This window comes from Polypterus senegalus, chromosome 10, assembly GCF_016835505.1.
Source record: "Polypterus senegalus isolate Bchr_013 chromosome 10, ASM1683550v1, whole genome shotgun sequence".
Lineage (NCBI taxonomy): Eukaryota > Metazoa > Chordata > Cladistia > Polypteriformes > Polypteridae > Polypterus > Polypterus senegalus.
The window spans coordinates 13503794-13531571 of record NC_053163.1 but is presented as its reverse complement, the minus strand read 5'-3'; the positions used below and the strand labels follow the sequence as shown (position 1 = coordinate 13531571).

Genomic DNA, 27778 nt, shown 5'->3' with positions numbered 1-27778 from the left:
CAGAGAACTGCGGGGGGATTTCGAGACGAGCTGAACTGTAAAGAATGTCGTGGCTAACAGCAGGACTGTACGCCATTTCTCTGACTGGTGAGTAACTTTAAATCGTTTGGAGAATGTTTATCGACAAAATCGTGCAAAAAAAAAAAAAAAGAAAAATAAAATTACCAGCGTGACGTTCCGCGAGAAGTTCTCCAGCAGAAATGATTCTTTTTAAAACAAACCGTGACAATAATTATTTATTTATATTTCTAGTTCATTGAAATCATTGTTTCAATTATTTTTATATTATTTTACTCATTATAAACCTCGTACTGAAATAAATTTAAATGATTCAAAGCAATCCAAAAATATTCAAGTTTTATTTAACTGTGTGAAATTTATCTTTGAACTTATTGTTAGACATTTTAACCTGTTCAGAATACTTCAAGCGTATGTTTTGGGGGAGATGGGGCTTCGAAATTGCAGGCACGAATCTATACCCGCTGAATTTTGAGTGAACAAATATGCAAAACTTAAACAATTTTAATTTTACTTTAGTGAAAAATATATATTTTTATCTTCAATTCACAATTCAGATAAATAAGTAAATACATTTTCACACATCTTATGAAATGACACAGACAATGAAGCAGTTAATTAGACCTTAACGTGAAGAAATAAATATTTGAATACAATGATTTGCTAATGGGAGAAGAGACAAAGCCTGTTTTTACATTTTTTTTTTATATGGAGTTTGTGATTACGGTGTTAACAATAATAATGATATGAAGAAGAAGAAGAAGAAATCACTAGGCCAGCTTGGGAACGTGATTCCCCAATAAGAGCTGGAATGGAAGCCCTGCTTGGCCTTCTGCTTTTGCGACCCTCAGTAAAAGTGGCTTCCAAAAATGAGATGAAATGACTTTGAGAACCGAGAAATCCGAGTACCACAACAAATTAGGTACCAGTCCATCCTCGGACACATTAATACACACAAACACAACCTCAGTTACTCATTTACATACTCACTTACTGAATAAGAAAACTATGCATGTGTGTGTGTGTATATGTGTATATATATATATATATATATATATATATAGATATATATATATATGTGTATATATATATATATATATATATATATATATATATATATATATATATATATATATATAGCGAACAGAAATTGAATTTGAAATTGTGATATCATGATATCATTGATGATGAGTGTACAATACAGTCACGGAATTCAATAGTTTATATATATTATAGTCTAAGACAGGTATAATCAAAGAGCTTACCTCTTGTTGTACGAAACGTTACCATTGGCAGAACACAAGACCTAAAGGATTTTGACCTTATTATAAGGGATGATGATATCTCCTCTTCTAATCAGAAATGGAAAGAGATGTAGAAAGAAAGGATACTTAATTTAAGTTGCCACCCAATGATATTGTATGTGACCAAATATTTAGCAATAGTTCAGCATACTCAGCTAATTAATAACAATATTAGTAAATGTCTGACTGCTACTAAAGAAGTTTTGGACTGTTCATTGTGAAGTGAATTTGATTTTATGTTTTTTTTTTTTTCATTTTTGAATTTTAAGAAATCCTTGGATGCCTGATCTCTGTCTATAATGTGAGGAAATACTCTGACTTCCCATGTCTCTGCATTGTATTAGACAAGTTTGAAAATGTTTTGTTACCTTACAATTAAACATTATGAATTTTTCTTTCATTACCATTCGCCCCACTCATGTTCAGGAGTACAGTGGCCGTGTGTAAATCCTAAAATGTTTGTCCACAAAGCAGGATTGAATCATTAACAGTTACATCAGAACTTAATAATCATTTTCATTTTATGTAGCTCTTTTCTCGCCAGTTCAAGTCCTCAGCACAGTACTGTGGTCAACACTCACAGACCAGAAGGTAAGCGCGTCATGATGGCCTCACCAACACCTCTTCCAGGCCCAGGAGCAACCCAAGTGTACTCCCATCCAAGTCCTTGCCAGGCCCAAACATGCGTCGCTTCAGATGGATGACCTGCTCTGAAGTGCAGGTGGCATGCCTCCCGAATTATGCAGACTGTCAAACTTTTTATTAAAGTTTAATTTTATTTTTCTTAATTAAAGATGTTGTTCTCCTATACACCTGCATTAACATTTCTCAAACAGTATGCACACTCGCTTCTTGTGTTTAATTTCTCTCTGTCAATTCATTTCTTGCAGGTTTTTTCCTGAGTCTGGCAAATGATGTCATCCTCACCCCCAAATCAACCGTTCGACTGATTGGACAGAGAGTTGAATTCCAGTGTCGCTTGAAGAAAGAGAAAGACTGCAAAACTATCTTGTTTTTTTGGCGCCACATACCCATTTTTGAAAATGACAGTGAAACTGTGGGAAAGGACATCGAGAATGGAGGACGGTTTTCAATCAATAATGAGGGGCAGGTCAGCTCTCTGGTCATCACCGATGTGAAGATTACAGATTCTGGTTACTTCAATTGTTCTCTGATATGTGTACACATTAAAAAGGAGTCTCTATGTGAGGGTTCACAACTGGAAGTGCAAGGTAAGGAACAACTGAAAATATTTAAGATATCTTCTGCGTCCTATATGTTTGAGTAATATGTACATATGTATTTTTGTGAACTGCACAAGTCCAAGCAACTATTTTTTGTTTGTGTTTTGCAGTGTACGAATTGCGCATTCTATTATATAAAAGAAAATATGCCCTTCAATGAAAATTCCTTGTATCCATGCATCTTTGAACTGACTTCATCCATTTCTAATAAATAACTGCATGGGGTACCATGACGACCATTCAATGATTTAGTGTAGCTGGCACCACACAAATATATCTGACATATATAGTCCATCAATCCATTATCTGTAATCACTTATCTGATCCAGGGCTGAGGGGTGGAATAACCTGTCAGAATTTGATGTGCCAGTCCATTGTGGGACAAACACACACACTGAGAACATGAAGACTCCACATGTGCAGTGACTAGGCTGGGGGTTTGAGCCACCAGCTGTAACCACAACAGCGTTGATGTTCATAAATACACTCTTAAAAATGCTGGTTCTTTAACGGCACTATATGGTTCTTTATTATGTTTTGTGGTTCCTCGTAGCTCCATTCCTTTTCATTCTAGGGAGGGTTCTTTGCTCATGAAGTTGGATCTTCATGCTTTAAAAAACTTACTAATATGTGGAATAAGACCTGAAATCTTTAATACAGGAGATGTTCAAAAAGTTTCCACACTTTCTTTTAAACTCTGTTAATTAAGAATTTCAAAAACAAATTCCATCATTTTTATACATAGTCACCTTTGTTTGCAATTTTTCCCAGCGTCGTATGAACTTTTTAATGCCCAATTACTACTCCCGCCTTCACCGTTTTCAACGAAAATATAAAAGTGAAACTTTTTGAATGTCCCTCGTATATGGTAGGCTACTTAGCAGGACACTAGCAGAACTTGTTGGTTTTTCACAAATCTGTTACCATCTATTCATGGTTATGGAGCATGTTATGGAACTAAATAACTGAAGGTTCTTTCTAGAACCTTCATGTGGATGGGTATTTTGGGACCTGAAAATGGTTCCCTGATGGCATTGCTTTGAAGAACCACTCTGGCACCTTTATATTGAAGAGTGCACCTAGAGTTCTATCACAACGTTTTGAGGCAAACCTATCTTCCAACAAATTAATTCATTAACTAACTTCAATTTGGGTTGGTGGTGGAGCAGGGAACTAATGTTTGGGCTGCAACAATGCATCCTCTTCACTTTAGTCTAACTGTATTTTCCCCTCTAAAATGTTCAAAATTGCTTGATTTAGTGATTTCTGATGTTAAATATAAAACAATTGTAAATATTCTTGTTCAGTAAGAAACTAGCCGTTCATTTTTCCATTTACTTCCATGTCACAGCCGTCCCCAAGCTGACTCTCCATTACCAGACTTCAAGTGACGACCCCAGCAACCTCCACCTAACCTGCAGTGCTGTGGGTTTCTATCCTCCCAGCATCACCCTGTCCTGGGACCACACCTTCCATGAAGTTAACCACTCCATCCTGCGAGGTGATCCCACACTCCTTCAGGACGGCACCTACAACATCAGCTCCACTTTGCTAGTCAAGGCCTCTCTGTGGAGTCCCGGAGATGAAATTGGGTGTGTTGTGAACCACAGCTCTCTGACACGGCCACTGAGGAAGAACATCATGCGAGAAGGTCAGTGAATGGCATTAAAAATAATTTAAAATGTATATGTAAATTAATATGTAATAACAATATTTGCAATATTTGTTAACAGACTAATATATCAGTAGAATAAAATTATGCAATTACAACAATACGTTAGTAAGAATAATGAATATAATGGGACACTTTCTTATTTAACACTTCATTGTATAGAAAAGCAAACGGCTTTATAAATGAAAATCCCTTTTCAAAGACTCCTATGGAAACATAAGATGCAGGATATGTGCAGAATGTTTCTTGCCTTTTCTGGTGTTTGAATATAAAAGGAAGCATATCCGGTTGGACAAAATCAGTCGTAGGGTGAAAAGGGCCTAAAGTGGTCCAGAAGAATCACTGAAGTCATTAAAGAAGGTTAAAGCAGCACAGTAGCTTTGAATGATTATCAGATCTTGAAGAAGTTGAAACTAAAAGGTGAAAACCACAATCATTTCCTTCTTGCTCGCTCAAGCACTAGGCTCTTGTAATAATTTAAAGTTTGGATTCTATGACAGACATATCACCGTCTTTTTTAAACAAGACTATTATAATGTCATGGACAGTGATGAGCAAAATGACTCCTGTGAAACTGAATTTCCAGTGAAACCCACTGTTTCCTACCACCCACAAATTCGAACAACAAAAAACTTGTGCCATTGACGCCAGAACAAAGGCATTTATTTCCTGTCTAGAAGCTTTCTTGAAAAAATTCTTTCTCCATGCATTTGCCCATTGGTTAGTATTTTGACAAATCCCCCGTGTCCCTGTATTAGGATATAGCGAGTTGGATAATGGATAAATGGATCTCTAGAAGAATAAAATCATCTTGTGTAGACATTTTGTTGAGCCGTTAGACATGTGTTGTGATGTGTCTGGTAAGAGGACATCCATGTTGCCAAATATTATTTTAATTTTGGCTCTCGTATTCCTAAAGATGCTTTGTAGACAGAAATGACACTCAGAGCTTGGCGGTGTGTGAGCTCTCATCTGCAGAAAACAATAAAACATGATAGGGAGGTTGTAAGGTAAATGATGGGTGCATGATGGAGGCTTACTGTATATGTGGAGGAAACCCAGTTATGTTATGATGGCGTGCTTTGGAATGTCTTCATGTGGAAAATATACAACATAAACTGATTTGATTTTATAGTGTGATGGAAACTGGGTTCCTCCCACAGTCCAAAGACATGCAGGTAAGGTGGATTGGTGATCCTACATTTCCCTAGTGTGTGCTTGGTGTGTGTGTGTGTGTCCTGCAGTGGGTTGGCGCTCTTCCCGGGGTTTGTTTCCTGCCTTGCGCCCTGTGTTGACTGGGATTGGCTCCAGCAGATCCCTGTGACCCTGTAGTTAGGATGAAGCGGGTTGGATAATATGGATGGATGGAAACCGGGTGTCAGCAAACCCCAAACTCCAACACGAACACACAAGCACAGTCCAGGGTTCACTAATGGTGTGTTTATTACAAAAAAATTCCTCCACAAAGTTGCAAAATCACAATTATGGGTTGTGTCTCTCTACAAATCACAGCTCCTCTGTCCACTATACTCTTACCACCGTACTGCCCTACTCCAGTTGAATGTTGCCTTCTTTCCTTCAAAGCTGTGACTCACCCAGATAAGGCAGTGTTGTCCCGGGAGTACTTCTGGTGTCAGGGCGATTGCCCGATTGAAATACTTCTGGGTCACACAGAAATCCATTATAACAGGGGGCTTGTTTCCCTGTAGCACCCACTCACTGCACTCAGTGACCCCAGCAGCGCTGCTCTGCCGGACTACATCTCCCAGCATGCCCTTTTGGCTTCCCACTGTGGACCGATATCCAAGGCTGCTGCCATCTAGCATGCTGGGGAAGAAAATGCCCCAGTGACATCTTCTTTCCTTCCAGGTTTGATCCCATCTTCTGGCATGGATACCCATGTGGCATCTACAATGGGTATGCAGATGATTCCCTGCATTACGCAAAAGCCGAAAAAAAGAAATGTGAATGAGTCTTTAGAGTGAAATATTCTTTGCTTTCTTTCCCTCAAAATCCTTTAAATCTCTCCAAAAACACCTTCTTATTAGGCTTTTCGTTTCATTAAACTGACACTAAAGTTATTTTTATTGGCAATGTCAAAAACAGAAAAATCATCCATACCTTTGATAATTTTGACAGCTTGGATTAGGCCTCCACAGAGTCTCCTCTGCTCGTGACTAAGGAGGTTTAATTCTCTAAATACTTCAAAGTACGGCATGGCCTTAAGTCCTGGGGTGCCCTTGGTTGCTCTCCTCTGCACACCTTCAAGTTATGCTATGCATTTCTTGCAGCGTGGTGACCAAAACTGCACACAATACTCCAGATGTGGCCTCATTAGTGCTTTATATAGTCTGAGCATAATCTCCCTTAATTTATATTCAGCAGTTTTTACAATTTAACCGAACATTTGTCTTTTTAATTGCTTCTGCACATTCCTTAAAAGATTCCTTAAAACCCCTAAATCCTTTTTAGAGGTTGCTTCCTATAGGACAGTGTCTCCCACGGTTTGTTTATAACTGGCATTCAGTTTGCCAGCATGAAGCTCTTTGTACTTTTGTTCATAAACACATAGCAGTGAAACTGTCATAACATGCTAAAATAGCTGTGACATGCCGCTGGAGGTGGTATCCAGCTGGGACAACCGAGAGGATCGGAGGATTGCGCCTCCTCCAGATCACAAGGGGGTGACCGCCCTGGTTGCGTTGAGGACCACAGGTGGAGGGTTTGGAAGCCCAACCCTGTAGGGGCCCATGGTCACCACCAGGGAGCGCCCCGGTGCCTGAAGTGCCCGGAACCTCAGCACTTCCGCCACACCCGGAAGTGCTGGAGGGAAGAAGATTGGGGACACCTGGAGTGCTTCCGGGTGCGCAGCCGGCACAGGGGAGTGTTGGCGGGGGAGTGTCGGGAAGCACCTGGAGCCCACCTGGGCATGCATAAAAGGAGCCGCCTCCCTTCAGACAATGACTGGAGTTGGGTGGAAGTGGACAAGAGTCTTGCTGGAGAGGAGTGGAGGCGGCCTGAAGAAGAGAGGCACTGGAGAGAGAGGCCTGGACTTTGGGGGATTGGTGCAGAGGCATTGGGTTGTGAACGGACTTGTAAATATTATTGTAAATAAAATGTGTGTGTTGGGTGCTAAAACATTGTCCATCTGTCTGTGTCCGGGGCTTGTTCCACATAGCATTTAGAAAATATTGTTTTTTTTTAATTATTGTTTCAGGGACAAGAGACTGGCACTGGTACCTGCTCCTTCTCCTCGCTATTCCCTTTCTGACTTGTGTGTTTCTGTTGTTGAAAATGTACAGGCCTCATCGAGAAAGAGGTGAGTCACCCGCCTACATAGCACTCGCCCTGTAAGCACAAGGCAGTAAAGCACACTTTGGAAAGAAACCCACATGTATATATTTGACATGGGTCTATTAATTATTAAGGTATCAATTATTGTGGTTTTCTTGTTGCAAAATATCGAACATTTAGTATGTGTCAAAAGCTGCTAAATAAAAATTAGAAATTAATTAAGGATTCCTTGCAATTGTCTGCAGTATATACTGTGTGTCTTTTCCATTATTTATGGCTTCACCTAACATAGTTAAGCGGTTATATTTTCAAAAGCCTATTGAACATACATTTTCATATATTTCATTCTAACTAAATGATTAAATAATTAATTGACATTAAGGATATCATTAAGCTGGGATAAGAGACAACTCTCTGCAACTCACCACTGGGCTAAGATCCTCAGTGCTTAAGGTGATTACGTATTAAATAAAGTGGGTTGAGAAAAAATTTGAAACATCTTGTCTTTGCTTCAATTATACCCATTTGATGATATTTGAAAGAAGGGAAAATGTAACCACAGTATGTGAGCATTTCTGAAAACCTACACCACAGCAACTTTGATTTAGGTCAATGGCCAATGTACCACTTATTAAAACAGAAACCTACTTCAAGCATACCAGTTTCCGGATTTTGCTTCTTTTATTCAGGTTGCCAGCAAGTGTGAAAGTCAATTAAATTGACTGCTGGTGATTTAGAAATACATTGTGAAGCTCTTGCTTGGACAAGTTTATATAATTTGTATCACTAACCAAAAAATAAAAACATACACCAACAACGTAATTGGCAAAAGTGGCAGTTTCACCCTCTATAATGTCAAAGTCCTGTTAAGGCCAACACATTTTTTATGCCAGGCACACCAGAAAGAAATATTTATTGGTGGTGCCCAGGAAAAAGACCTTGTCAGAAATGAAAAAGAGGGAAATCAATTCATATTCAACCAAACCCAAAAATAAAAGACGAGAATTAAATTCAAAACTAGGCATCAGTCAAAGCCAGAAAAACTACTGAAAAACAGTTTTGAGTCAAAAAGGACATTTTTTGGGTTGAAATTTGGACAGGAAATACTTCTTTCCACAATCTTTTGTTGTCATCAATTATGTATTATCCTCTGAGTAACCACAAGGGCAGCTGTCTTAACACTGGAGACCAAATTGTGGCACCCAAAACAGTGGCAGAAATTATCCCAATAAAATTACAAAAATGACAGTAAACATCACTTTCTGATTGCAGAATCAGATTCCCGGGCTAGAAAAAAAAATTGTTCAAAATAAAGAGACAGTAAATGTCTGAAATACAGATTCCTAACATAAGCATCATGCAAAGATCACAGTAATGGCAGTCAGACACATGCAGTAACATGATTTCTGTAAATTTCACTGACCCTGGTTAATTAATTGATTTGACTTCTGTAGCTCAGAATACTTAGAAGAAGTTAAATAAAATAAAAGAATAGAAACATATCTAAACAAATTTCATATGGCATTGATGAAAGTCCGCTTATTCCTCAGTTTAATGGATTTGATTCTTCAATTCTTTAGTGAATGAAAAGTATTTCATAACTTTCCAAATAACCCATTGGATTTTAGGAAAAAAGTACATCATTTTCCAATAAACAATACAACAGAGTGATGCAGATTGCTTTAATTCTGTATTTCTTTTTTAACATCTACTTGTTTCAAATTTGAGTCACTGAAGTTTCTGAATATAAGAGTTGAAATCTTGATAATGAACCATTACATTATTTTTTGCTTCACATTTAACAGAACAGACTGTAACAAGACAAATATGATTGAATTTGTTAGAACAAGATATGTCACTGCTTTTGAAGGTTATTGTTGTACATCGGTCTCTGTGTTCAAAGCTGATATCTCGAAAACGTTTTGTTCAGAACTTTTGTATCTTTGCTAGGGTCTAGTTATCCCAGAGGTTTACACCACACGAAAAAGTATAATTTCCCAACAGAAATTGTAATTTTAAGACATGGAAAACAATTTTGATTTTCCACAGATACACACACACGCACACACACACCACAATCAGAGATGCCATGCTAAAATTAACTTTTCTCCATGTTTCTGAATATAAGTGTTGAAATCTTGATAATCAACCATCACATTTTTTTTTTTGCTTGCAGATGTGCCCATACATTGTGCTGATGTGAAATTTGGAGAGGTGGGTAATGTTAATCACAAACATATATGATATATTGTATATACAAGGAGAGTTCCAAAAGTCCATTTACCTTAATAATAATTTTAAAGATAACCCTAAAACTTCTTTTTTTCCCCAGAAACCTTGCTCATTCTTCATTTCTCCACATAATTGCTGCCAACCTCACTGCACTTTTCAATCTGTGGATCCATTTTTCAAAACACCCACGAAAATAATCTTTTTTCAGCTTTGATAGCTCTTTGTTCACTTTATTGATCAGGTCTTCATCGTTCCCCATAGAATTTCTCACACAATTTTCCCTTGAGTTTGGGGAAGAGCCAGAAATCGCAACAGACCAGGGGCCTCATGCATAACGCCGTGCACAAAAGTCGCACTATAACATGACGTAAGCACAAAAGCCGAAATGTGCTTACGCTCAGAAAAATCCAGATGCATAAATCAGTGTGTTCGCCAACTTCCATGTTCTTCCACTACATAAATCCCAGTCAGCGCGAAAAAGTAACGCTCGTGCACGCGCCTTCTGTCCCACCCAAACTCCTCCCAGAATTATGCCTCTTTGGATATGCAAATCAATATAAATAGCCCTTAAGCTCAGCGTTCTGTGAAAAGACAATGGCACGGGGTAAAATAGAATTTCAGTGAATACCAAGTGAAGGCAAGGAAAAACGTACTATTTGTTGGTTTAAACAGTGGTATAATCAACAAAAGGAAGTTGATCGAGTGACATAACGTGTTGGAGAAACTCAAAAGCTCAAGTTCACAAAGTCGCATAGTGCCCGAAATAAAAAAGAAGTGGTCACATATTAAAGTCACCGTGAAAAGCAGAGTCGTAGCCCACCATCTGAGTTTCATATGAAAGCTCATTAGGGTACAGAGAAAAAAAATATGCACTCAGTGGGGAAAAAGCACGAAATGTCAACTTTAATCTCGACATTTCCACTTTAATCATGTAGTTTATTTTATCATTAAAGTAGAACATCATAAACTTCATCTTAAAATCGTTTAATTTACTAGTTTCTCAAATCATTTTGTTACTGAAGTAGCACGTTAAATGCTTTGTTTTGTATTTGATCTTCTATGTGCTCTATGTGTGTGAATCACTACGTGCTTCCGAGTTTTGTCTTCCTCCAACAGGACACCGAATCCATTACATTCATAATATTACAGCTCTCTGAATAATTAAAATACTGAGATGTATACTTGATATAATTTTAATGATGATAGGAGTTAAAGCATGTCATCAAACATGGGAACACAGTGGTGTAGTGATTGTGTGTGACCTTCGATGAATTTATTGCAGCAGTACTGTCTCTTTCAAACGTACTAACCCCCAATTCCTGTCCTTCCTTTTCTTTTTCCAAATACCCAATCGCCACACAATCAGTTCTGTAATAGACGTTAAGCCATCTGTAAGCTTATAACGCTGATTCTTCAAAACTTTTAAGGAAAATTGAAATATCTTTGTAGTACGTGTTTAATTATTCTATCCTTCATGCTAGTCCCAGTGAAGCATACAGTGTGAGGCAGGAACAATCCGTGAATGGAGCGCCAGATTCTTGCTAGCGTAGCGACACCGTGTCCTTTAATTATTAACAATATAGATTATTTAAATGAAGTTAAAGTTTTATCTGTATAATATAATAAACATATTTGCTGCATTTCATCTTTAAAATGATATCATCATCATATGTAAATACGCGCTTTATAAAGTGGCTCTGGTACTGCAATATTATAACTGTAGTGCAAGTTTACAGTGAGGTGATTGTACTAATAAGTCCAAACAGTTCTACAAGGAGCACTTGATGGACTGATTGAGTGCGTTTAGAGCTCTTGGGATGAAACTCTTTCTGAACTGCGAGGTTTGTACAGGAAAGGTTTGAAGTGTTTGCCATGTGAGAAGCTGTTCAAATAGGAAGCATGGCTGAGGCAGTGTGTGCTTGATGCTGTATACCAATAATTTTCTTTCTGATCAGCTTCTCCGAGTGGTGCAGTGAGAGTAATATGGAAAAAGATGTTCCTCTGTGGCAACCCCTAACGGGATCAGCTGAAAGAAGTAAAAGAGCAATGAGAATAACATCAGCTATGGTATTTGGAATAGTTTGGCCATTCCATGGACCATTATATTGTTACAGGTTAATTACAATCAGATGCATTCAGAGGCGTAGCTAGAGTTTTTATTTCAGTATGGAATGGTCCCCCCCCCACCCCCAGCTACGCCACTAGATGCATTAAACTAATAAGCAATATGCGGTTAATTTCAGTCTATTTATAAAGCCGTGTCAGGGATGTGGATCTGAAAAAGAAAGATAAACCACTCAGGTACAGTAGCAATGCTTTGATGCTGGGTGACACCAGTCTGCGAAACCAAGCGGAGAACTTGCGTATGACACGGTATGAGGTACCATGGAAATGTGCATGGCTTTATGCCAAGTTTAGGTTTTATACGTCGCAATTTGAATGTGGAAACGTTCTTGTGCAATATTTCTGTGCGTACGCACCGTTTATACATGAGGCCCCAGGTCAGATGGTAAGGTGGGGCATCCAAAAAGTTAATCCCAGAGACATCAATGAAGTGGGTGCTCTTGGTGGATCGATGCACAGGAGCATTGTTGTGGTAAGGAACCAATCGGCCTTGAGATTTTGGAATACTTCAGCCAAACACTTCTTTGTGTAGATGTCTGAAACCGAGCAAACCACTTGGGGACATTTCTCTGAGTTGATGTTGGTCATCAAGATGAGTTTCCAGCTATGTGAACGAACTTTTGGAACTCTTCTTGTTTAGTCAGTATCTTATAATATGTACATTTTCTTTCACTGTATATTTTAACTTTTATTAACGCGTTGACTACTTCTGTATATTTTGTCCTTCAGTGTTCACATTTTACACTCACCATTTTGTATCAACTACAATGTCATGTGTTTCTTGTATGAATATTTTATATACAAAGGACGCTTGACATTCTAGTGACTCCAGATAAAGAGACACTTAAAATTTAGTATGGAATGGTCCATACAGTAATCCCATGTAAATTACACTTTATCTCAAAAACTATTTGTGCAAAATTTTGAAAATCAATCCTGACCTAACAGAGCAGACTGTAACAAGACAAATATGATTGAATTTGTTAGAAGAAAATATGTCACTCTTTTTGGAGGTGATTGTTGTACTGTACATAGGTCTCAGTGTTCAGAACGGATATCTCGGAAACTTTTTGTTCTAAACTTGTGTATCTTTGCTAGGGTCTAGTTATCCCAGAGATCTACACCATACAAAAACGTATAACTTCCCAAACAGAAATTGTAATTTTAAGACATGAAAAACAATTTTTATTTTCCACAGATACACACACACCAGTAACAGAGACGCCATGCTAAAATTAACTTTTATGCACGTTTTGAACATCGTAGAATCAGAATCAGAACTTAACTCAATACTAAATTTTTGACCCCCATCACCAAACTTCCATTTAAATGGTAATACCAGGCAATTTTTCTGCTGCATAATTAGATTCAGGCCTGTTAGTAGTTTAATAGTTTAATTTTTGTTTGAGTTTACTGTGGATGTTTGAAAATTGTTTAATTACTTCATCATTGCTTCTAATTATTGCTACAGTCCTTCCCAGTGATTAGAAAATGCAGCTTTTTCCACCTAATATTGTTAAATTATATGTCACATTAAAAGTTTGTTTGATAGTAGCCTCTTATATTTAACATAAAGAACATTTATTTTACCTTATTCCTCTTTCTGCTTTATTTGGTGTTTGTAATATTTTAAAAAGAGTCTTTAATCTCATTATTAGTATCAAGAACAATTACATTAAATGAGTAAAATTGCATGTTTCAGCAATGGCTAATGCTCAAATAGGCCTAAAAGCAAATACATCACAATATCAGATCCCAGTGAAATCATTTTTGGAGCATCTTGTCCAAATTGAATGGTAACATAAACACTCCTTGTCTAGAAGTAAATGCTCCTTTTCGTGAGGGAGTGCATATCTGGGTCAAGAGACCGCAGTTTAGCACATTATCAAATCACACCCTAGCATCACCTGCAAACATAACGGTTTCCTGTTTGCCATACTAATAATAATTAAAAAGATCAGAGCATAAACATTCACTAATGAATTTGTAAAGGGAGTGCATATTTCAGAAACTCCATGAAACACATTTCAAAATTTGATTTCTCTTTGAAATATTTCCTCAATTTTTTACACATCACAATAGAATACTCAAACATTTTGCAGTCTAAGTGTTTGTTCCTTTGTCGATCTTCTGGTAACTTGCTTTTTGCATTTTGAGGCGAGGGGATGGTTTGGGTTCTTAGACTGATGAGAAAGCAGCCAGTGCCTGAAAGAGAAAAAAATAAATGCTGGTAATCTCTGCTTTGGTCGGCTTCTTGGTCTGCTTTGTTGCGTTGCAAATTTTACGTGATTTCTTAATCGAGAGGTGAGGTTTTTTTTAGGTCCATTTTGGAGTTTCTAGCGCAATGATACACAATTGACATACAGTGGTGTGAAAACTATTTGCCCCTTCCTGATTTCTTATTCTTTTGCATGTTTGTCACACAAAATGTTTCTGATCATCAAACACATTTAACCATTAGTCAAATATAACACAAGTAAACACAAAATGCAGTTTTTAAATGATGGTTTTATTATTTAGGAGAAAAAAATCCAAACCTACATTGGTCCTGTGTGAAAAGTAATTGCCCTTGAACCTAATACAGTAACTGGTTGGGCCACCCTTAGCAGCAATAACTGCAATCAAGCGTTTGTGATAACTTGCAATGAGTCTTTTACAGCACTCTGGAGGAATTTTGGCCCACTCATCTTTGCAGAATTGTTGTAATTCAGCTTTATTTGAGGGTTTTCTAGCATGAACCGCCTTTTTAAGGTCACGCCATAGCATCTCAATTGGATTCAGGTCAGGACTTTGACTAGGCCACTCCAAAGTCTTCATTTTGTTTTTCTTCAGCCATTCAGAGGTGGATTTGCTGGTGTGTTTTGGGTCATTGTCCTGTTGCAGCACCCAAGATCGCTTCAGCTTGAGTTGACGAACAGATGGCGGACATTCTCCTTCAGGATTTTTGGTAGACAGTAGAATTCATGGTTCCATCTATCACAGCAAGCCTTCCAGGTCCTGAAGCAGCAAAACAACCCCAGACCATCACACTACCACCACCATATTTTACTGTTTGTATGATGTTCTTTCTCTGAAATGCTGTGTTCCTTTTACGCCAGATGTAACGGACATTTGCCTTCCAAAAGTTCAACTTTTGTCTCATCAGTCCACAAGGTATTTTCCCAAAAGTCTTGGCAATCATTGAGATGTTTCTTAGCAAAATTGAGACGAGCCCTAATGTTCTTTTTGCTTAACAGTGGTTTGCGTCTTGGAAATCTGCCATGCAGGCCGTTTTGCCCAGTCTCTTTCTTATGGTGGAGTCGTGAACACTGACCTTAATTGAGGCAAGTGAGGCCTGCAGTTCTTTAGACGTTGTCCTGGGGTCTTTTGTGACCTCTCGGATGAGTCGTCTCTGCGCTCTTGGGGTAATTTTGGTCGGCCGGCCACTCCTGGGAAGGTTCACCATTGTTCCATGTTTTTGCCATTTGTGGATAATGGCTCTCACTGTGGTTTGCTGGAGTCCCAAAGCTTTAGAAATGGCTTTATAACCTTTACCAGACTGATAGATCTCAATGACTTCTGTTCTCATTTGTTCCTGAATTTCTTTGGATCTTGGCATGATGTCTAGCTTCTGAGGTGCTTTTGGTCTACGTCTCTGTGTCTACGTACAGGTGTGGCAGTAATCAGGCCTGGGGGTGGTTACGGAAATTGAACTCAGGTGTGATACACCACAGTTAGGTTATTTTTAACAAGGGGCAATTACTTTTTCACACAGGGCCATGTAGGTTTATAATAAAACCATCATTTAAAAACTGCATTTTGTGTTTACTTGTGTTATATTTGACTAATGGATAAATGTGTTTGATAATCAGAAACATTTTGTGTGACAAACATGCAAAAGAATAAGAAATCAGGAAGGGGCAAATAGTTTTCACACCACTATATATACCGTATATAGAGTTACAATTTGGAGAGGTGGCTGGGTGGTGGGGGGGTTACCCCCTTGGAGTTACAACACTGCATGACCATTATTTCAGAAAGTGGGGAAGGTGGAGCAGCCATTGGGTGTTTTATTTAGAACTTTCAGTTGGGATGATATTCGTACATTATGCTGGTCATAGTGGAAGGTGCTAGTATGAAAAATGGAATGAAGCCGGTACACCATAACAGTGTATCCGGACCCAATTCAAGCCCTGAAAGCAAACTGCGACAGGAACAGATGGGTGTGTAACATACACCCTGTTACGAACAATATTCACTGTCACATGAAGTAGGGAGAATTCAGAGAGAGAAGCTTCATAATTTGCATGTCACTTCAGATTCAATTAAAATGAATCTTATTTTTTCATGGATTAAATTCATTGGTCCTTTTGCAGGGGAAAGTCTTTCATGAGAATGTTCCAGATAACCCGTTGGGTTTTATGAAAATTGCATCACGAATAACTTTTGCAATAAACAATACATTTACAGAGTAATTGCGTTGTAATACAACACTGGTTTATCACTTTTAACATCTACCTCCCACTTCTTTTGGTTTTAATCACTTGCCTCTCATGTGGTATGTTATCAGATTCCAAAAACAGAATATGAACAATTTCATACGCACCTCCCTGACCATCGCTTTTGTTTCTTCCTCATACAGTATACTGAAGTGAAGCAGAATCTCCCTATCTAAATTCATTTTCATGGGGCATCATCACCTTTAGTGGTTATTAGGGGCTTAGTCCTCTTTCTGTTAAGAAAAGTTAAGGGGTTGTCGCACAGTCAAAGAGGCAAGTTTGGGGTTGTCCCCCATGGGGTTTTCACATGACTTGTTCTTGCATATCAGAACAAAGAGCATGAGAAGGGGCACTCATGCCTGAGATCATGGGATAGGGTGGGGGAGCGCTCAATGATCGGGGGCTGAAGGCCTGAAATCAGGGGAGCCCCTTCTAATGATGCCACTACTTTAGAGGAGTGTAAGGCACTTGTTCCCGACATGTGATACTTGAAATTTTCCTTGCTGAACTTGGGCGTAGTTCAAAGGCTGGCTATGAATGCACTACATTACTAAAATTAAAGTAATAAAGAGACTTTTTTCTATTTTTTAAGGTAAAAGCTAATGTATTGTTAATAACTGAAGAGGTGAGTTCCAAAACCTGCTAAGTACATTTTTTGGCGAACTTTAGGTGAAGCATGTTTGTGACTCATCAAAGGGCCGGTGATGTGCTTGGTATTGAAGTGGGCTTCAAAACCTGCTAAGTACCAAAATATAGTGCTATAAATTTTGATGTGAGTTCCAAAACCTGTTAAATACATAACCAGCTTAGTTCCAAAAGCTGCTAAGTACACCAGCCGATCATCTCAATATGCCACACTCAGAGTTTTAGGAAAAGACTGGCAGGTGCTTAACTACAAGTCTGCAAAAGAAGCTCCCATTTCACTTGGCAAAAGTTCGAGTGGCGGATATAACAAGAAGCAACATAAACATTAAGACCACGTATTCGGCCAACTTTTGCAGTCACACTATTGTGAAACGTGGCAGCAAAATAAAAAGCTTGTCAGCTGACCCACTTCCACTGAATTGTTGTGTTAACCCAGCAAAAGCAAAGGATGTTGAAATGTTGCTTAGCAAAATGGGAGTCAATATGGACAATCCGCAATCAGAAAAAGTTAAAGAGTTCTACCTCCCAATCATTGAAACAGCCAATAAAAACACTAAACCAATGGCAGACAGTGATACCAAAATATATGATGAAGACGATGTTGAATATTGACATTCTAGAGATTGCTTATAACTTGTTTAATTTACTACTTAAACAATGCTTAACAGGAATTCATGCTAAATAGTTTAGAGGCTAAAAGTTCTGTATTTCTTTTGTCATATAATAAAACTATTTCAAGATCCAGAGCACTTTTGAAGAAATTTTCTACTTATAGGTTTATGGAATAGCATTGATTTAGCGTCAAAATCTAAGTACGTTTTTTTTCTGTTTTTTACAAAAATGTAAAGTATTCAGATTTCTGAGATGTCCAGCAATTGACCTTCAGTAATGTAACAACCAACATTCTGCAAAAAGAATTTTAAAAATATAATTTCAAATACTTAAAAATAATTTTTCTCCTTTTCACAAAAAGTTGTCTCCTGTACTTAGCTGATTTTGCAACTCAGCTCTTCAATTTTGTTGTTAATAATAAATTAATACGATAATTAGATCCATCTTATGATAAGCAACTTCCTCCTGCATGACACCTATTCTTAACACAAACAGAGAAACATTTTGCATGAAGTTATAGATTAGTTTACGATTTCATCTTTAGCTTTTGTAGATTTTCTATTCAGTATTTTCCTCTTTTACATGTCAGATATCTGCTCCTGTTGGCAAAACCCTTTGTAGTCAACGTGAGCAATGAAAACGTCAGCAGAGTCAAGCGGGACCACATGGCTTATGCGTGAATGTGCAGCTTTATCAAAAAGGAACTCGGGGATCTGAGCAAACCTTCTTCATACTTCATATATATCACTGTGACAAAATATTACTTAAGTAAATAACACATTAAAATTGCTCCAAGTTTTCATCCACTTACTCACAGCATGTTTATGGGGCAGCTGGAGTCCATCCCTGCAATCATTGAGCACAATAGGAACAACACCTGGACAGGATGGCAGCCCATCACATGGGGAACACACACATCAGTGCCAGTTTCTCAAGAAAATTACCTAAACAATGTCTTCCAAAACAGTTAACCAAATCCCAGGCCACCCCAACTGTTATGCCATGTGTGTGTTTTCTGACTTGTTTTAAAACATAAGTAGTACATATAGATAGCAAGTGTCAAAAGAGGTGTGAATTTGATTGATGACTTTAAGCCCCGCCCCCAAATAGATGGATGATATTAAGCCCCGCCCCAAATATGATTTATGAAATATGAAAATATGAAATATGAAAAATATGAAATATGAAATATGAAAATACGATTTATGAAAATATGAAAATATAAACATATGAACTATACCCCGCCCCTGGGGGGTTGGACCACCGTCATACTTGATCATCTCTAAACCCCGCCTTTTAGGGTGGGTCTTTAAATAAACCGGACACTTATCACTCCCCATTAACAATACTCACGCCCCCGAGTTACGCCTTTATCTCTCTATCCGCCTATAGGGTTAGGGAGTGGCTTTTCGCCCCACCCCTTCCCAACCCCGACTGTGGGAGGAAACGAAAGAGTTCTTGTATAAAATTCTAGTCACTTAGTGAAACGCTACGACACACAAAAGCAAACAGAATGGACGGTCTTGTGAACGCTCCTAAGAAACTGAAAGCCAACAGGGCCTTACGGGAGTTACGGGAACCACGCTTCAGCTCTGTCTGGTACGATTCTAACTGTGCTTTGTGCCGGGTAGAGGTAAAAAGAAATGCAGAGGGCCAGCTCACGATCGCCGTTTCCAAGAAGGAGCCTATCCTACCCGAATATAGCGAGGCCGGTCACGAAGAGGAAGATAAAGAAAATGTGATAAAGGATCGAGTGAGTGAAATTAATTTTTCTATAAAAGACTGGAGTTTTTTTAAAGCTCTTATGCCAAATATTGATGAAGCTATTTATCAAGGAAAACTATCCGACCAAATGAAAAGAATTAAAAGAAAATTGGAGGAGGAGTTTAGCATGTTGAATAATTCATGCTCGGAGGAGGAGGAAGAAAACTGGGAGTCAACCGCCCCCTAAGTGAGTGGAGATAAATACAGAGGTCTTATCCATAGTCTACATTAACCTAAAACCCTATCGAGATGTCTTCAACTAACTACCCTTCCGAAGCTGGTGCTAGCTGGGCCGGTCGTCTCCCTGTTCTCTCGGCCTCTGAGGTGGCAGAAGTCCTCAACATTTTGATGCGCTCCGAAGAACCAAGCTCCGGGGGTATGGAACATACGTCCGCCGCTGACTACCTGTTTTGGCCGGCTAACCTTCAAACCAACACTGCCTACTCTACTCCCGATGATGTGGTCGACCCTAACCTACAGCCCGGCTACTCTGCGGCAGACCAGATGCTGACAGACAACGATGTGTTTTGGGCGGGTAACAACCAGCACCCTGCCGGCTACGTACCTGATCAGGTCTGCTGGTCTACGGAACAGACAGCGGCAGTCAACGACCTGTTTTGGCCCGACGACATCGTACCTAACTCCGGGTACTCTGCTCCTAACAACTCACCTTCAGACCCACCATCTTGGCCGGATCTTCTGATGCCCTCGAATGACCAGATCTATTGACCCGAACCTCAGTTACCCGCTCCTGATGATATGTATTGGCTGGACAGTCTCCTGGAGAACCGTACTGGACCTGACTTTTTTGTCCCTGCTGATGATACTCTGGGGAGCCTGACGGGCGCTGAGGAGATAGCCATGCAGACCATGCCCTCATAATCAGAATCCTGGGACGATGGCTTCCAAGAGGCCAGAGCCTCTACCAAGTCGTCCACAGTCTCTTCTTGATGCATGGTTGATTGATTGATTGACTGATTGAGTCCGTTTCCTTGTTTTTTTTATGTTTCTGCTGCTGTATGCATCTGAATTTGCCCTTGGGGATTAATACAGTTTATCTAATCTAATCTAATTTAAATTGTTGGGATCACAACAGTGCCTCACCTCGTTACATTTTTCCTTCTTTGTTTCATTTTCCCTACTCCCTTATTGTTCTCTTATTTTCTTTTTATTGTACGTTTCTAGTTTCACCCTGTCCTCCTACCCTGAACTACAATATGTCACGTCATGTACTTTAGCTTGCATTAGCTGATTGATTCTTTGGCTCCCTCTTGTGGTCTTTTTTGCTTACTTATGAATCTTAGTGAAAAGCCAAGCAAAATGACACCTTTTATTGGCTAACCTAAAAGATTACAATGTGCAAGCTGCCTGAAGTAGTGGCCTGAGTTGCCTTCGAAAGCTTGCATATTGTAACCTTTTTAGTTAGCCAATAAAAGGTGTCATTTTGCTTGGCTTTTCACTACATGCATAATGGCTAACACGGTACAACACCCTAGTACTTATGAATCTTAGTAATCTGTCATTTTGACTTTAGACATTGGGTTTTTAGACATTTTTGGATTTATTGATTATTTTGGGGGGTTGATTTTCTTAACTTGTTAACGTTCTTTAATGTCCTATCTTCAGCCTCCTTTTTTACTTTCTCGTATACGACGTACAGGGAAAGTGTTGCAATCGTCCAAAAATTTCATTTCGAGATTTTGATGAATGTCGACGTTTTAGACCTTCCTAAATCCGAAAATACCATATTTGGAATTGTGCGTGTGCGTGTGTGTGTGTGAAAAACACGATACCTTGAGTACACTGTCACTTAGGTCAACCAAATTTTGCATCCAAGTATTGGGCACAAAACGTAGATTTCTATCAACTTTGGGCTATTTCCGCTAACCGGAAGTGGTACTTTACCTTTTATTCATGCAGTTGCAGAGTCCGTTTTATTCAACTTTACTTTTATAAAAAATGTTCAATATATTATTACTTTGATTAGATTTGTTGTTGATGGTTCCTTAATGTACATAAAATAAAAATGCAATCATTGTGTTGTGGTTTACTCCTCAAATATCCATCCCCATATCTGATGAAAAGGTTTAGGGGAGACCACTCCCGATTTTTTATTATTTTTTGTATGAGTTTATTATTCAGTTTTCATCCATCCATCCATCCATTTTCTAACCCGCTGAATCCGAATACAGGGTCACGGGGGTCCGCTGGAGCCAATCCCAGCCAACACAGGGCACAAGGCAGGAACCAATCCAGGGCAGGGTGCCAACCCACCGCAGGACACACACAAACACACCCACACACCAAGCACACACTAGGGCCAATTTAGAATCGCCAATCCACCTAACCTGCATGTTTTTGGATTGTGGGACGAAACCGGAGTGCCCGGAGGAAACCCACGCAGACACGGGGAGAACATGCAAACTAACCCGGGTCTTCTAACTGCGAGGCAGCAGCACTACCACTGCGCCACCGTGCCGCCCTATTCAATTTCTTTTAATTTTTATATCAATAAAGCATATTTCTTAATGTATTTCTTCCTTTTGTTTCCTAGTTAGTTTCTTATTACTTCAATTGTTTGCTTCTTTAGTTAGCCAATTGTTTGATTATTATTATTATTTATTTATTTTTTGGTTTTATTTAACACAACATACTGTTTCAGCAGCGAAGTTGAAAACTATTTTTGACCTTTTTGCATTCCTAGTTTAGATATCATTTTATAACATACATATAGTAAAACTTTACTGTTGACAAGAGTTGAATTTATTTATTTTATTCTCCATTGACCTTTAATTGACTTATATTCTACTCATTTCAAAACAAAAGAAACAATAAAGACTTTGATCAGAATGACAAGGTGTTTTGAAGGGAGAACAGTAAGAACTGATCAATCATAAAGCAGAGCTCTTATACGCTAAATCGAAAAATACAAAACATGACCTAAATAAAGAGCAAGCTGAACTAAAAATAAAAAGAGGGACTCCTGCTGCATACAACAACACAGGCTAAACTCAAGATGTCGGTTTTGTCCATCTGTTACTCAAAGCCTATGGAAGCAATTTAATGCTTCAGTTCCCAGAATGAAATGGTTGTTTCTCACGCTATGTTTCTAATAGGAACTACACAATCCAGTAAAGTGCCATTTTAGGACTGTTATGTGCTTTTAACGGCTGACGACATATAATGTGGCAAAAAAAAGAAAGAAAAAGAAAAAAAAATCTGTTAAGGGCAAAATTTGTAATGTCCCCTTGACTCTGAGTCTGTCTATATGGGTGTTACAGTATGTGACTGATTTAAAAAGAGGGTTTTGAACAATATATAGTGTATAAAATACCTATTGCCACATCCATAATTTATCACCTTTTAACATACAATCAATGATGTTATTTCAATTCCATTTAAAATGTGAGGGACGTTCAAAAAGTTTCCGCACTTTTACATTTTTGTTGGAAACGGTAAAGTCGGGAGGAGTAGAAATTGGGCATTAAAAAGTTTGTACGACGCTGGGAAAATTGCATCGTAAAGGAAGGTGACTGTGTAGAAAAGTGATGTAATTTGTTTTTGATATTCTTAATAGATAGGGCGGCACGCTGGAACACTGGTAGCCCTGCTGCCTCTCAGTAAGTAGACCCGGGTTCGCTTCCCGGGTACTCCCTGCGTGGAGTTTGCATGTTCTCCCCGTGTCTGCGTGGGTTTCCTCCCACAATCCAAAGACATGCAGGTTAGGTGGATTGGCGAGCCTAAATTGTCCCGTGTGTGCTTGGTATGTGTGTGTGTGCCATGTGGTGGGCTGGCACCCTTCCCGGGGTTGGTTCCTGTGTTGGCTAGGTTTGGCTCCAGCATACCCCGTGACCCCTGTCGGATTCAGTGGGTTACAAAATGGATGGATGGAAATTCTTAATAGAGTTTAAAAAGTGAGGAAACCTTTTGAACGTTCCTCATAATACGATTATTTTGTAATGTTATTGTTGTATTTCATTATTTTATATCATATTACAAAGGTTTATAATGTTTTTTTTTTACATAATACAGAATGTTAATAGCTGCTTATAATGGACACCACAGTTTTATCGTTTTCTTTCTTATATGTACAGTATTTTCTTGTTTGTTTGTTTTTTGAAGGATGATGAGGTTTGGTACACTTCAGTTCGACGCACGAAAGAAACAAAGCAAGATAAGAAGAAACAAAGATTTTGTAAGCAAAAGGCACAGCAGTCCCCGTCTGTCAAGAGGAAGCAGCAGGAGTCAAACGCGAACGAGAACACGATGAACTATGCCACGTTAAATTTCAGCCACATCCTGGGGACGTAATTCAGTTGAGCTCTGCTGACCTGTATTCTTAAAAACTGTTCTGAGGCAAAGCTGAAATTTCATAGAGTTTAAGGTCTACAGCAGTTAGAAAATAATCAGTAAAAGACCTGGCTGAAAATGTGAGCAGGAAGAGGTTTAATTCGAACATTATGTGTATCAAATAGGGGAATAAAACTTTGGAGAGCTTGCAGATTTTTTTTGATCCTTCTGTCACAAAATGAGATTATGGACATGGCACTTGAAATTTACACTTAAGAAAAAGTATAAATAGCAAAAAAAAAAAAAAAATCCTTGTATCTTCATCATTCTGAGATGATGTTCAAAAAGATTGTTCTGATATATCTGGCAGAAATTTGTTATAAATACATAATATACATGTAAACAAATATGGCATGAAAATAAAATCTTAATTAACTTATTTCATTTTACAAGCATGAAAATATTAAAGGGTGCTTGTTTTATTAAAATAACCCTTCCAACACAATACACACAAATATTATTCCTTTTATTTTTAAAATACACTGAATACAATTTCAATAAGAGCATCATAGAATTTAGCAAACGTTAGAACAGTATTCTCCTACAAATGTTTCTTTTTAGTACAATTTTTTACATAAAAAATTAAAATTTGATAAAGCAGTAATAATACATTAACATCACTTCAACCCAAATTGTGCACTCAAAAAGAGAAAAAAGGGGACATCCTAGGCCATCCCATCCTAGGCCATCCATCACTTCAAAGTCCGGAACAAAATACTGTAAATCGGGGAAAGTTAAAGGTGGGCTGCAGAGCAAATTCTAGGAACAAGAAAACAAATAAATAAATCAAACATAACAAATAAGAAAAAGTATTCATGGCAAACATTCAGGTGCACACATTCAGAAACTTGGTTAGGTGGCTTGAAAATTGGAACATTCTCAGATTTTGTAGTTGTTTCATCAAAAAGTTTGTTATCACAATTTTGTTTTTTACTTCTTTTTTTTAATGTACTGTATTTGGAGTGACGGAACTCATCCTAATCATCACCAGCAAAGCTTATGAGTGTCGCTTCAGACTTTGCAAGGGATTGATTTAAATATGGCGATTTAACGTAACATTCTGCTATATTTTTCCCCAGAGAGAACAGTTATCTTTTAAATCACTTGATTTCACCTGTTCGCTCTATTAGATGGTTTTCATGTTTTGTTTTGTAGCATTTTCTCTTTTCTTTTTAGTACTTTTAAATTATTTTTAAATATATTTTCAAAAATTAATTCAGCGCTAAATTCACTATAAAACAGAGGGCTATATGTAATAACTTAAATTATATTTCGTATCGAGTACTGATCACTATAGACACCTATTCTTCCAGAATATTTGTTATCCCTTTTCTACATATGGCGACCAGATGTCCATCCTTTTCCAGGAAAGTCCCGTTTTTATGCATTGCATCCCCCTCACATAATTATAAATCATGGTGGTTTATAATGTAGTGTAGTGTCCCGGCGGAGCTACAAGTGCAATATTCATAATGGAAACAAATTACATCTCAAAGGCTTAATGATATGGTTAATGTTGTAAGGTTTAAGTTGTATCGTTTATAGTGTATGGTGTGGGGCAGCCAAAGAGGGAAGTGAGAGGGGGCCTGGGCGAGAGAAAAAAGAAGGACAACCCGGAAGGTATTTGCTCGGGGTTTTCACGTTAGTGTTTGATTCCAAATAAAAGTTCAATAATATAAAACTTGTCAAGAGCTTTGCGGGGTCACTTTTGAGAGTTATTACAATTATCATACGATCACAATGAACACAAGGTGTCTTCTTGGGCTTTTAGGGTTTTAGTGCACCAGTCCGATAGTAACTATCAGATTACAGCATTTTTTCACTTAAGAAATATAGCAAAGGTTAGACCCCTTATAACTTTGCAAGATGATGAAAAATTAGGTCACGCTTTTGTTTTTAGTCGATTTGATTACTGTAATGCAATCCTCTCAGGGCCACCAAAAAAAGATATCAATCGATTGTAACGAGTGCAGAATGCAGGTGCTGCAGAATCCGATCACATCACGATCTGTCAACTTACACTTCAAATCGTAACCTTAGATCTTCAAATGAGTCTCTGCTTAGAATTCCATGAGCTAAACTTAAAAGAAGCGGTGAGGCGGCCTTCTGCTGTTAGGCACCTAAAATCTGGAACAGATGACCAATGGAAATTCGCCAGCCCAATAAGGTAAGGGAACAACCGGTCCAGTAGAGTCACATGGGAAGCTATACGGCGGGGTGCGTTTGTAAAATCAGCATGATGTTATGTCGATGCATCCGGCATAGTAAACACACAAAACCAGTACAACACTCACAATTTGTGCAACATACAGTATAAAAGCGGTAGTGAGAATAGGTTCTAAGCGAGTATTAAAGAAAAAAGAAAGAAAAGAAATAAGAAAAACTATTTCTCAGTAGAGACAAGAACATACACCAAAGAAGTAAAAGAAAGACAAAGAACGACTTAAAATATATATTTTAAAGTAAGTAGGAAAACGTTGTCTTAAAATAGGATATTTATATTCCGTCTGCTAAAAGGTAAAGCAGGCGTCCTGTCCTTTTCTTTTTACATTATCATGAGATATTTTAGGAACGAGGACTTACTCATTTAGGCGGTCATACCAGGGCTTGCAATACACTGACAGTCAAAGCACCATATACGCATAACTGTTAATTTAATTAATCACACATTTGCAACTTTAATATTTGAATTTAATTGTGGTTTGAGGTCGCAGTTAGATTTAACTTAACAGTGATGCTTTCTATTGTGATAAGCTGGGCGAGGGGATGCGGGAGAACAGAGGAGAAGATAAAACTAAAACTAGAGCTTTCTGGGCTGTAAGGTTAACGTGCGGCTGCGATAATAATCAAATAAATTTAAATAAGCTTAGTAAACTTTAAAATTGAGTTGATCTTTTTTTCTGTTTTTCATGTGTAAGTATTCAGTAATTGTTCAGTAACCATTCAATAATGTGTACATCGATGGGGACTTAATAACAGATGCATTATTATTATTAGTTTATAATCACGAAAGGTGATGCAGTAAGGCTAAGCAAGCAAAAGAATGTAACATAATTTTATTGTTTATATTACATTAAATATATTTACATTTATAAGAATATTTAACACTATCTGAATATACGACAAATCTGATTTTCTTCCAATTCTGATTAACAACCACTAGTATCAGTGTCGCTTATACGGTCAGTGAACTGTCAAAATCGGCGAAATATAACTTCCCTCTCTCTCTATCTCTGAAGTAAACAGCTATGAAATCTTAATTAAAATGTTTTTTAATGATAAGCACGAATATGACTGCTTATAAGGCGCTTTCATTTTAAACTCGACAAAATTAATTTAAGGTGCCCTAGCAGTTCCATGGTGTTACGATGCCTGAATCCAAAGACTTTCGGACGACTATGGAGTTCAACAGGAGTTGTAACAAGCATTTCAGAAGTTAATATTATAAAGAGATTTTTTTTACAGATAAAGTAAATTTTAAATTTATTTCAAAATTCATTACGAGGTTTAGAATTAAGATAATTAAATATAGCAATGCACAATAAGGTTTGAATTTATTAACAAACCATACACATTCTCGATTTTTATACAGCCTACTTGTATATTCATTTTGGTAGAAAGTAATTTCGCAGCTCAATGGCAAAAGAAAGAAAGAAAGAAAGAATTACGCAGCTCAATGGCAAAAGAAAGAAAGAAAGAAAGAAAGAAAGAAAGAAAGAAAGAAAGAAAGAAAGAAATTATGATCACAGTATTTTTAAGAGCGCAGCCATTTCGACATTTTAGCTTCGCACAAATTAAGCTTGGATTAACAAATGACAGACGGGTATCAAAAGTCAATCCGATGAACCATTTTTTAAACAGTTTAAGTTAACTCACCAGTCAAAAATATAATGGAAAGGCCGGCTTTAAGCTATGACATTATATACACTTTAGCTTGTGCTGAAATCCCCGCACTACACATTGATTCCTCTTCCTTCACGTTAACTTCTATGGTTCCGCCCTACTTCGGCATCAGCTTTTACCTGCAGCGCATAGAAAGAA

At 38.0% G+C, this 27778-nt stretch overlaps 1 protein-coding gene across 1 annotated transcript; it reads left to right on the top strand.

The window, feature by feature from the left end:
* LOC120536774 (natural cytotoxicity triggering receptor 3 ligand 1-like) lies at nucleotides 1–24114 on the top strand. Its single transcript, XM_039765252.1, has 6 exons — nucleotides 1–87; nucleotides 2213–2554; nucleotides 3918–4217; nucleotides 7456–7557; nucleotides 9709–9746; nucleotides 23510–24114. The coding sequence occupies exons 1-6, from the start codon at nucleotides 45–47 to the stop codon at nucleotides 23696–23698; spliced, it is 1014 nt and encodes a 337-aa protein (XP_039621186.1). The 5' UTR covers nucleotides 1–44; the 3' UTR covers nucleotides 23699–24114.
* The last annotated feature ends 3664 nt before the right edge of the window (nucleotides 24115–27778 follow it).

Excerpts from the sequence above, each read along its gene's own strand:
- LOC120536774 (XM_039765252.1), top strand. The coding sequence starts at position 45 with ATGTCGTGGCTAACAGCAGGACTGTACGCCATTTCTCTGACTG. Across the intron at positions 2,555-3,917 it reads TTCACAACTGGAAGTGCAAG|CCGTCCCCAAGCTGACTCTC; the intron begins GTAAGGAACAAC and ends TCCATGTCACAG. Across the intron at positions 9,747-23,509 it reads CTGATGTGAAATTTGGAGAG|GATGATGAGGTTTGGTACAC; the intron begins GTGGGTAATGTT and ends TGTTTTTTGAAG.